This window comes from Phocoena phocoena, chromosome 6 (genome assembly GCF_963924675.1).
Source record: "Phocoena phocoena chromosome 6, mPhoPho1.1, whole genome shotgun sequence".
Classification (NCBI taxonomy): domain Eukaryota; kingdom Metazoa; phylum Chordata; class Mammalia; order Artiodactyla; family Phocoenidae; genus Phocoena; species Phocoena phocoena.
Window position 1 is genome coordinate 83,748,356 of NC_089224.1, and position 12,203 is coordinate 83,760,558.

Here is a 12,203-nt window from a genome sequence, read left to right on the forward strand (position 1 = left end):
GTAAAATATAACAGTATTATTTGCATATCCGGATGTGAAGACATGAGAAAGATATATCTGTTCCTAACAAAGAGAAACTTAAATAAACTCAAGTACTCAGTATTCTCTCACACACACACACACAGACACACACACACAGAGACCATACCCACAAAGATACTCTAGAATTTGAAAGATAAAAGGAGTGAAGATGATTTGCAAGTTTCAATTCTCTTTTTCCTTTGTTTACCTTCAAAACACTTTTTCTCTACTTGCTACTTACTCTAAAGCAGTGTGGTTCACAAACTGTGACCCTGGGACCAGAAGCACCTGCATCATGCTGGAACTTGGAGAAATGCAAATTCTTAGGCAGGGTCTAGCAATTTCTATCAGAAACTGGGGGCAGGCCTAGCAATACTGACAATAAGTCCTCCAGGTGACACTGATACAGGCTAAAGTTTATAGCACCCTTTCTCTAAAGAGATACCATAATATGGGAACAGACTTTCTAGCATTTAAAACCAGTTCCAAGAACACGAAACAATATATGATGGTCAATGAATAACTACTTTTAACTCTTACTATTTTTAGTTTTGCTCAAACCAGTGGGTGAAATGGAATGCTTAAAAAAAAAAAAAAGACATCATTTATCTACACTACATTTTCTTAAAACTCCTAAAGTTGTGATTTTTCTATCAACCACACCTTCACCTTCCCTCTACTACTTTTAAAAACAAGAAACGTTTTCCCCCAAGTTAACTGTATCTACAATCACATTGTCAGCAAACAAGCAAAACAATTATTGAACTTAATTGGACCAATGACAATAAAAGAGATCAGAGTAGGTGATTTAGTTAAAAGCTAAAAAAAAGACAAAAAAAAAAATTGTAGGCTGTGTCCTAAGGTCATTAACATGTAATACTGCACAGTGGAAACTGCTGGCCTCTAAGCAACAAAATACTCTGAATTGTTAAGAGTGGTATTCATGACAAGGCAAAGAAACAAAACAAGACTAAAAGTTTACTTGTAACACAGGAAAGTAGACTTACGCATTTCAAGAAACTACTAAAAACTAAAACCAAAAGTGCTTAGTTAATTCCCTATACCATGGAATTAATCAGAATGCTGGCTCCTCAATTGTTCTAGATAACTGAGATTTTATTTTATTTTTGTATATAAACTAACTCTTTAGAGAGAAGAAAGTATACTTTAAAAATATCAAGGTACTTACTTAAAATGTCATCTATATTCTCTGTATCAAGACTTGTTATTTCAGTTGTTACAGGGGTAAGAACCCAAGTTACCTGGAAATTTAAAAAATGTGAAATTAATAAATGTTTCCACAAAAGGCAAATAATGCTGGAAGTCTAAAAAGAAAAAGAAAATTTATGAATTAAGTTGGTTCCACTATTTAAAAAATTATCCATCAGTTGGTTTTAATCTTTATTATCTATTCTAACCCTTCACAAGATCAGTGAAGTAGAAGTACAATTTCTCAAGCCTAGAAACTGGTTCAACAGATTTCCTATACTTCTAAATACATAAAAGAGATTGTTTCCAAACAATTTTCAAAATTAAAAACGTACTCACTTTTAAATTAATATTCTCAACAACTTTACCTCTGGTGCCACAAGAAAAATTTTGCCAGATTATTAACAGTTTTGAAAGAATATAAAACCAAAGCTAAGTTTGCTGATTCTATCCCACTATGTCTCTAAGACAGAACAAAATAATAAAAAGAACAGTTCAAGAAAGACTTTTCAAATTGTTAACCAAAAGCCCTTCTTGCCTGGTCTTCACTTACAGGTGGTTACGATGTGTTAGGTGAGAGGTTATTAAAGAGAGTTAAGAGCAGCAAAGTGCATCCACTTTAACGTGTCTAAAACACTAAGTTCAAGTTTATCAAAATCTTAGTGTTTCTTAGTGTACAAAGAAAATCTCAGCTTGCCATCTGCAAAATAAAAAGGCACGATTTTAAACTAAACTAACAACTGCTTACTTATTTTAAAAAGTAATATTTATGTATTTTATTTTTAGGTTCCATCTTTAATACATTATGTGTTTTTTTATGAGTTTCTGTCTTTTCTGCACTCAGAAAGTTTATTGTCTAATGGAGAAACAAGCATTAAGTTACAACAACAAAATCAAATAAATCGTGTATTGTCTCTAATACAGTAAGTAGTTTGATAATATCTAATACAATGAGTGAAAGAGAGATGTTTCAGCATCGTATTTCGTGGGACTGGTGAACAAGGCCATGAAAAATAAAATCAAGCAAGGAATGAATACATACAAAATCAGCATAGAGGATAAAGGTAGAAACTAAGTATTTAATTTCAAAAAGAGACACACATCTCCTTTGGCAGCAAGTATAAGGAAAGATTTGAAATTTACATTTGGCCCAAAAGTATAAACAGGATTACCCATGTTGATGTTGCTATTTGTTTTTTGTTTTTGTAAATTCTTATTGGACTATAGTTGATTTACAATGTTGTGTTAGTTTCAGGTGTACAGCAAAGTGAATCAGTTATACATATACATATATTCACTCTTTTTTAGATTCTTTTTCCATATAGGTCGTTTCAGAGTACTGACTAGAGTTATGCAGTAGGTCCTTATTAGTTATCTATTTTTTCTTTTCTCTCTTTTTTTTTGGCTGTAGCACGCAGGATCTTAGTTCCCCCACCAGAGATAGAACCCGTGCCCCCTGCAGTGGAAGCGCAGCATCCTAACCACTGAACCACCAGGAAATTCCCTAGGTTTCTATTTTGTATATAGTAGTGTGTATATGTCAATCCCAATCTCCCAATTTATCCCCCACTACCCGGTAACCATAAGTTTGTTTTCTACATCTGTGACTCTATTTCTGTTTTGTAAATAAGTTCATTTGTACCATTTTTTTTGTTCCACATATAAGCAATATCATATGATATTTGTCTTTCTCTGTCTGACTTACTTCACTCAGTATGACAATCTCTAGGCCCATCCATGTTGCCGCAAATGGCATTATTTTGTTCTTTTTTATGGCTGAGTAATATTCCATTGTATGTATGTACCACATTTTCTTTATTCATTCCTCTGTTGATGGACATTTAGGTTGCGCCCATTTGATGCCTGGACGGTTTTTTGTTCAATCCCGTTTATATATGGAAATCCATTCGCTGAACCACTGCTCTTTATCAAGTGACAATTAACATTAGGCCCCGATCAAGGTACTGAAGACACACCTCTGCCCACTCATTTCATGGATACTTTTGGTACTCACAACAGTTACAACTCAAAATTTTATAATTCACCAACAATTCAATTTCTGAATAGTATAAAGAGACATGTTGATGCTGGTAGGTAAATAAGCCCAGCTAATTATTTGAAATATTTCTATAAATTCATTCTTTTCTTAGAAAAAACCTAAGAATAATACCAGTCTTATTTTCAAGTTACCATAATAGTGTAGCCAATAGCTGACATTATTTCTGTTAGCAACCAGTAAATTATACTCTCCTAAAAGTAAGCTAGATAACTTAAAATCCCTGAATATTTTACTTCTATAACTATTTTCATTATTTTCAATACCTCAAAAATCAACTGGAAAGATCAGACTTCCCTCACTAGTCATTACTTACTACCCATACCTCAATTAACAGATCCTTCCCACATCAGTGTATGACCAGCTCTAGACAACTATATAAACTTTCAGAAGATAAACTGAAGCATATTAAAATGTTTAAGGGTTTATATGAGCAGAAATCGATTTGAAGCACACAGCATCCAATCTAGCAGATAGAAAGGAGCTCCAAGGAGCTGTACAAAATATCGGACTTTTATAGGCAGAGGGGAGCAGGAACAAGGACGTTATACTAGGCAAAAAAATTGGATTGGTTATTGCAAAGTTAATTTCCTTTAGAGGATGGCAGGGGTCTATCTGGCAGATTACCTAACACGTGCTGATCAGGAGACTCCTGATTGACTGCTTTAGATTCCATTTCTGGAAGAGCCTAAACTGTAAGTTAAGCCTCAGTTTGGTGATGTGGGGCTTAGCATAAGCAACTCCATTTGGGGCCTGTTGTCTTGTTTCTAACAATTATATTGATAAAGGAGGATTTTAGAGTGGATCGTATGCTGAAGAAAAATTCAAGAAGACCACGTAAAAATAAAGCAACAAATTGGTCATTATCAAACTCAAGTCATTAAATAACTTGACAGTCATTTACAGTGTCTGCTAGGTACTGAGGGCACAAATGCATAAGGCATAGCAAGCATACTCTATCTATCTCAAGGAGCTCAAACTAGTGGTGGTGGTAAGGAGGGGAGAAAAAAGTGATAAATACAGATATGATCGTGGCCTTCAGCTGTATAATCCAAGGAAGTTCATTTTTGAAGAGTTACTTACTGTCTATCAAAATACATGTTTCCTGAGAAGTATATTCTAAATTTAATTGCTTTTTACATATTAGATAATGACAAAAATGAGGCACAATCAATTTGGCTGTATTAAACATAACCATTATGTAAGAAACATTGTGCTAATAAGCATGCAACTGGTAAGAAGGATTCTGTTAACAGCTGTGTTTAAGAGGGCCCAAAGCAAGAAAACTGTCTCTGACCCAATAATCTCTCCTCCCTGTAGGGTGTAAAAGAGGCAGTTTATCATTAACATTTCTATTAATATGCAGTATGAAGGGAAAGACAGGTTGTTTATTTGAATTGTTAGCAAGCTCCACTAGTCTGACAAATCGTTTCTTTTCATGTCAGCCCCGGGCAGAAACAATATTCTCCTGGGGAAACACCTTTATGTGTCAAATGCTATAGTGCTTAAGTAAAATAAAGACAAGTAGCTCTAAACCAGGAAGGGAGGAGGGAAATCATTTAATTTTTAAATTTAAACTTGAAGTAAACTTTTAATTTTTTTTTTAAAGAAACAACAAAAACCTACACAGAAAATTTCCGTAGATCTTAATAGTCATGGAGAATTTAGCCTCTAATGACGGAATATTACAACATATGTAAATATACAGACATAAACTTATGAAATATTTTACAAATTGGTCACTCTCTTCAGTTCATTAGCTCATTTTTTTGCCAAGAAAACCGAGAAGCATCTCCAATAATCTTCTATAATTCATTAGATAATTCATTCCACATGCATTTACTGTACAAAATATTAAACATTTCAGTCTGAGATATGTCTACATATGATCTTATATAAAAGGCACATAGTAAATGGTAAACACTGCACCCAAATTCATTAAAAAATAAATAAATAAAGTGAAAGGCTAGCTTTAAATAGGAGCTTCTTCAGACTCAGCAGATATAGAGAACAAACTAGTGGTTACCAGTGGAGGGGCTGGGGGGTAGGCAGGGCAATATAGGGGTCGGGGAGTGGGAGGTACAAGCTATTGGGTGTAAGATAGGCTCAAGTATGTACTGTACAACACAGGGAATATACCCAGTATTTTGTAGTAACTGTAAATGGAAAGTAACCTTTAAAATTTATAAAATTTTTTAAATTTAATAAATAAATAGGAGCTTCTTTAGCAAGTAAGTATATTTTCTTCCAGTAGATGGTTTTTAAACATTGAGATATCTTTGGGAACTAAAAAAGCTTTCCTTTCCTTTAATTTCCCTGTATCCTTCATGACCACCTAACTGGCTGGTGATGCCAGTGCACTAGCTGTATTTCCACAGCATTTTTTAAGCCACCCAGTAGCCAGTTGCTTTTCCCAAAATATGCCCCACAATTCTTCTGCTTCCTTCTCTTTGCATACATTGTCTCCTCTATGTGGAATGTCCTCTTCTCCACTACTGCATAATCAATCCTTCAAGGATTGATCCCCTCTTCCATGATGCTTTATCTGGTTTTCCTGGTAGAAAATGCCTTTTCTTTCCCAAAAGCCCACCTAACTCCATGAGGATAGAAAACGGAAAAATGTAGGTTAGGGAAGTGGGAGTTACTGCAAAATCAAAATTCTCTCTAAATTAGACATCAGTTTGAAACAAGATACAATGAAAAGTCGGTTACATGATTTTAAAAAAAAGTATTTTAGAAATAAATCTTGGGAAGATTTTTTACTATGCACTCTCTCTCAATGTTAGGTCAAACTTTAATTGTTACAATATTAACACATAAACATGCTATAATACGAACACATAACAATATGCTCTGGCATTCACTGCTAAGTCCCAGTGCTATTCCTCTTTTGAAAAAAACATTAGTTGAACAAAACACCAACCTAACAGGATCTTTAGAAGTACGAACTAAAATCAATAATAACACATATTGGAAGCGAGTTGTTAAAGCTCTCAGCATAATTTTTAAAATAAATAAATACATTTTCCTAGTACATTAAGACCATTCGAGTAGTTACCATTTGAATATACCCTTAAAGGGGAGTACTATGACACTCTCTGAATCGATATCTCCCTTTAATCCAACCTGCCCACAGAGTCCAGACTAGTCTTTGCCAATGCTGCTTTGCATATATCGATTCCTCTGCCCCTAAAAAAACTCCAAGCATTTTTCGCTGTCTACAGTATAAAAGCCTAGCTCCTTAGCCTGCATTTAGGACCACTCACAAACTAGCCCGCACTTGCCTTCCTAAATCACATGGTACTGCTCCCCATCCATAGTCTATACTCCAACTAACAAGAACTATAGTTAGAGTAACCATACTTTCTAGTTGGCCATATACTCTAGCTTGCTTGAGACAAACCCAGGATATGCCTGTTGCCCTGGAATATTATTAATAGCACCACTCTCTTTCAAAAGGGTCCCAGTTTGGGCAGTAAATTACATATATGGTCACCCTATTTGCAGTAGGCTCTTGGCAACTGAGAGGAACCATAACAATCTCTTCACAAATTCTAAATTATTAATAAGCATATAGTGTCCTCCCATATAACATGTGGTAAAATGAGAATGGGATGAGAATGAATAGAGAAAAATAAAGACGGACCAAGATATGAATGCTAAGCTAAACCAATCACTAGCCTCAGTCATTGACTTGAAACATTAGGCTCTTAGGAAGGGAATAAAATCAGTAACTCAGAAAAATTACTACATGACCCTTCAAGGGTCACTCACAAATGGTCCAAATCCTCTAAGTTACAAATCCAAGAATGCAAGGGGTCTTAGTACTTGCAATTCCTAAAATGTATCATCTTAGTCTCGTGCCTCCATACTTGGCTCATGTAGTTTCCTCTGCTTGAAACAGCTAGGAAAGCTTATCTAGTTTTCAAGACCCAATTCAAATGCTATCTTTTCTATGAAGCCTTTCCTTGTCCCAGACAAAAGTGATTAATTTCTCTCTCCTCTGAACCTCCAGAGCACTTTCTTAGGGTGTTAACATATTATTTTTCACACAGATTATTTGTGCCATCTTACCTCCTCTAGGAGACTCTGAGTGCCTTGAAAGTAGAGACTGTTCCTTATTCAATTTTGTACCCTGCATATCACCTACTACAGTACCCTACCAGTACACAATGAGCATTCAAAGATGTACTAAGTGAATGAATGGGTGGATTATGGTAATACACTAAGAATTTAGAGGGAGGGTGTTAGAAGTAAGAAATAGGGGAAAGGGGTTCAGAAATGGGAATAGTCCTCCCATATAAATAAAAATAAATATTTTTAACATGTTTGAGGAAAATAAGGTTATCAAATAGGAATAAAGTCTGCATTAAAATTTGTTTTTAATAATGTAATGATGAAAAGCACAATACTAGGTGATGATTCATAGACTCAGATTTAGAGGGAATCTCAGAAGTGATCTTCCCACCCACTGCAGAAACCCCTCTATATTGCTGTCTAAGAGCCGTCACGAATCCCCAGCAATAACTTCTTCCAGTTCCCCAAGCTATTCCTTGGTATGACTTCCAGACACTTCAGCACATAGAATACCCTCACTTAAAAATAGCCATGCTACGTTAGTGGATAAAAATCCAATACGTCTTGTATTGTTCCATTGTAAGGTTGTTAATTCAGTCATGAAAATAAATGATTGCCGACTTTCAGGACCAGAAGCTAATAAAGTACCAGGAAGAAGAGGTTATTAAATATTATTTGATAGCAAGATTTACAGTCACAAAAGCATTTGCTAGGCCTTACTTTAAGTGTTTTATTAGAATATCTTAGTATAAATGAGTTTAGAAAACAGAAAGTCGGTGAGTTTGTTTTAAAACTGAATACTTAAAACCTTGCATTCAAATGTGGTCCCTGAACCAGCAGCACTGGCATCACCTAGGAGTCTGTGAGAAATGCAGGCCCCACCCCAGACCTACTGAAATGGAATCTCCATTTTTATAAGATCCCCAAGTGATTCCTATGCATATTAAGTACCACTGCCTTAGAGAACAAAATTCTTGACTCTACAAGCATGTAAATTCATTTTAAACCTTGTACAATGTTTCTGGTCCTCAAATATGAATACAGTAATACTCATTCGTGAGAATTCTTTATTGAGATGCGTAATACTGTGATTTTAGAAAAATGTGGAATCTAAAATCTCATTAGAAATCTACATTGATGTTAATTTTTCAAAGTATACTGCCTTCTGCTTGAATAGATATTTCTACACGAAAATTACTGGCAAAAAATAGAAGCTTCAAAGGGGATGTTTCCTTCCCTACAGCATTACTGTTCTCAACTGCCATTACATCTGCTAGGAGTTCTGCAGTAACAGCTTAGTGTATTTTTGCTAAATCTATCATTTACGTGCCTTTCTGCTGGGAGATTCTCAAAGCCCTTTACAAACTATGTCTCTTCTATAGCAACAAATAAGTAATGTACCAGGCAACAGCTCCCTTCTATTTCTAATCCAGATTGACAAATCAGCCTCCCACCTGAAGTCCCAATGCCATGGGACCCAGGCAGCTTCTCCTCCCTGGGGCCACTACTCTCACTCTCAGTTTTGCATTAAGCTGGCAGGCAGGCAGCAGAAACATAGAGGTCTGCAGTTAGCTGCAAGGAGCTAAGAGATATGAAAGGTCCCCAGAGAAAGGCTGACAGGCACTGTATTGAAGCTCAGTATCAATCAAGGCACATCTCACTGTTAGTATTCCCAGAAGCATTATAATGAACAGAAGTTCAAAGAGAGGGGAAAAATAGGACTAAGCATAGAATAGCACTGGAAAGCCACTTTAACCCTTAAATTGCTCAGTGATACAACCTTCCTATAATATCAGGGCAACCCATTTTGGACAAGTCAGAACCAATCTGCTTTTATAAAGAAACATTAAAACAGTCACAACCTTCTTCATTAAATAACTCAAAATATGGTGGGCACAGACATGTTTGGGAAAACAAATTCTATGCAAAAACAAATAATTCAAATATGAATAATATAACCCCTAAAATCAAATTCTGCCAGTAAAAACAACCATAGAAAATAAAAAGAAAAAAATTGTTGCAATTCATTCTTTTTCTTGAATATTAGTTATTAATCATGCATGGATTTCCATTAAAAATTGATGTCGTCTGTGTTTTGTTCTTCACTGTATCCTAAGAATGGGATGAATTAATTTACCTGGAATAGACAGTGCACTTCTCCGACCTTCAGGAAAGAATGCTCTTATTACAAAAAGTTCTTCACAACCGGGAATGAGCTTCTCAATGTGTGGAAAGGATTTTTCTGTTAAAACGACCATCTCACTAAAACCCAGACCTAGCAATGAAAGTACTAACAAAGCATAGGAACTGGGAGAAAATTCAAGATGAGAATTGTTTTCTTCTTTTTCTGAACACCCTCTGGGACCCAGGGCTACGGGGGGGCGGGGGGGGGTATGTGTGAGACAATGTTCCATTCATCACTGTCTCCCGATTAGTACCCAGCACTGGATCTTGTGAGTAATAGTCCAGAACAAACATTCATACATATATACCAAGAGAAAATTATGACTGCCCGCCTTGTGCTACACTGTAATTCTTCCCCAGGGTGCCTGATGAAAGAAAGTTCCCTTAAGAGAGTCTACAAACATGTTGGTACATGCATTCTTTTGTTAGGTCATTCCACAAATCTTTCACTGAGTCATCTATTACATGCTAGGCACTGTCCTAGGCACTGGGGAAAGGGGTGTGAATAACATTATATAGATATTTATATTACACCTGGCAAGATCATCAAACTTAACAATTTCACTTTCATATTAAAAAAGAGAAAGAGAAGATTCTCTCTCAAGTATTTTAATTTAAGAGTCACCATAATTCCTGCAAAGTCATGATCTATTCCCAAAACATAACTGCTGGGCACTGAACAATAAGAATTACACAGTATGTCATACTCCCTTTTTGCGTAGGTTTCAAGAATCCTTGAGTTAATCTTAATGTGGAACAACTGCATCAACACTGTCACTGAACAATCTTAACATCACTGAAAGTGGGACAACTACATATTATCACCTGTTTTTCTTTCTTCCTGTTTTCTTGGGATATGATTGACCTACAGCACTGTGTAAGTGTTAGGCATACAGCATAATCATTGGATGTATACACTCATGAAACGATTACCACAGTAAGTTTAGTAAACATCCATCATCTCATGTAGAAACAAAACAAAAGAAAAAGATATATTTTCCTGTGACGAGAACGCTTAGGATTTACTTTCATTACAACTTTCATATAGCATTCAGCAGTGTTAATTATATACTAATGCTTCTTGATAGGATGCAATAGGAAATAAAAAGCACCACTTATTAAGTAATCTTAACCCCCCAAAACTGAACCTGACCACAGTCTAATCAAGCCCAAGAACTAGTGTATAGGAAACAATGAATACAGAGGAACATGTAAAATGACACCATGAAGATGCAAGAAGCTATGCCAAAATAAAGGGAATTTTATAGGAAAAATGACAGCCTATCTTCATTTGGGCTCCCGCCAGAAGTGGATCCCTGAGACAAGCAGTTTATTCGGGAGAAAAAGGAAGGACCCATAGAAAAATGGGGAAGTAGGATGGGAAAGACAGCGAATATATAATATAATATAGTGAAATAAATACCAATGTTTTCACTTATGTAATTTAAATTCTTTAACTCTCTTATTTACCAGATTCTGCTGGTACCATATGCATTTCTACAATGCAGAATATGAATATGAAGGAAATATCTCCTACATATGTCAAAGAATGCTTTTATTTCACTATTAAACATGTGAACTTGACTTTTTTTTGGTGAGTCAACAGCCTTCAATGAAAAACTGTTCTTCAGTGAAACCTCTGGTTTCCTACTTTCTACATTCATTTAGTTCTGGAATAAACTCGGGCTTTCTAGTTTCTTATTCTTCAGTACTATGTTCTAGGGTAAAAATATTTTTATTACCAAATCCAAGGATGATTCCATTATTATATAGGCCTAATGTATTAATCCACTGCTTACTTTAAAAACATGTTACCTTAATGACTGTCCTGTTACTTCTAACCAAACCAATTCTAAATGTCAATCAGAAGTAGTCCTTGAAAGGCCATATACTTTGTTTTTTTAAATTTTTTATTTATTTATTTTTGGTTGCATTGGGTCTTCATTGCTGTGCGCGGGCTTCCTCTAGTTGCATCGAGTGGGGGGCTACTCTTTGTTGCGGTGTGCGGTCTTCTCATTGCAGTGACTTCTCTTGTTGTGGAGCACGGGCTCTAGGCATGCGGGCTTCAGTAGTTGTGGCTCGCAGGCTCAGTAGTTTTGGCTCGAGGGCTCAAGAGTACAGGCTCAGTAGTTGTAGCGCACAGGCTTAGTTGCTCCATGGCATGTGGGATCTTCCTGGACCAGGGAATTGAACCCATGTCCCCTGCATTGGCAGGCAGATTCTTAACCACTGCGCCACCAGGGAAGTCCTGAAAGGGCATATACTGCTGAGACATCTAAACTAATTAAATAACCATTAGAAGAGAGACTCTTTAATGCTGCCTCCTATGCCACATACTGTTTTAATTAACTTTGTAAAGTAAATGGGTTTGTCTTTCCCTCATTTGGTCTTAAACTCCCCCAGAGATGATCGCAAAGCTTTCATATATATTAAGGGTCATTATCTCATGACCTCCATCACTACCATGTAGTATGTGTCTACCAAAATATTAATCAGGAAATGACCATGGTTTGCTAAAAGGAAATCTGAATTTAAGAATCTATGTCCTTTGTGCATTTTTGTCTCCCTTTTCTTAACTGCCATGAGATAGAGGTAAAGAAAGAAGGAAAAAGCATTGGCATAATTAGGAATTACAAACATTAGAAATGAATGAGGG

General features: G+C 35.8%; 1 protein-coding gene across 1 annotated transcript in view; it reads right to left on the minus strand.

Annotated features, from left to right (window-relative positions):
• ERP44 (endoplasmic reticulum protein 44) overlaps positions 1 to 12,203 on the minus strand; it is an 88,397-nt gene that overhangs the window by 54,654 nt on the left and 21,540 nt on the right. The window contains exon 2 of the mRNA XM_065879107.1: positions 1,211 to 1,283. Coding sequence (XP_065735179.1) covers positions 1,211 to 1,283 — 73 coding nt within the window. The remainder of the gene's footprint in view (positions 1 to 1,210; positions 1,284 to 12,203) is intronic.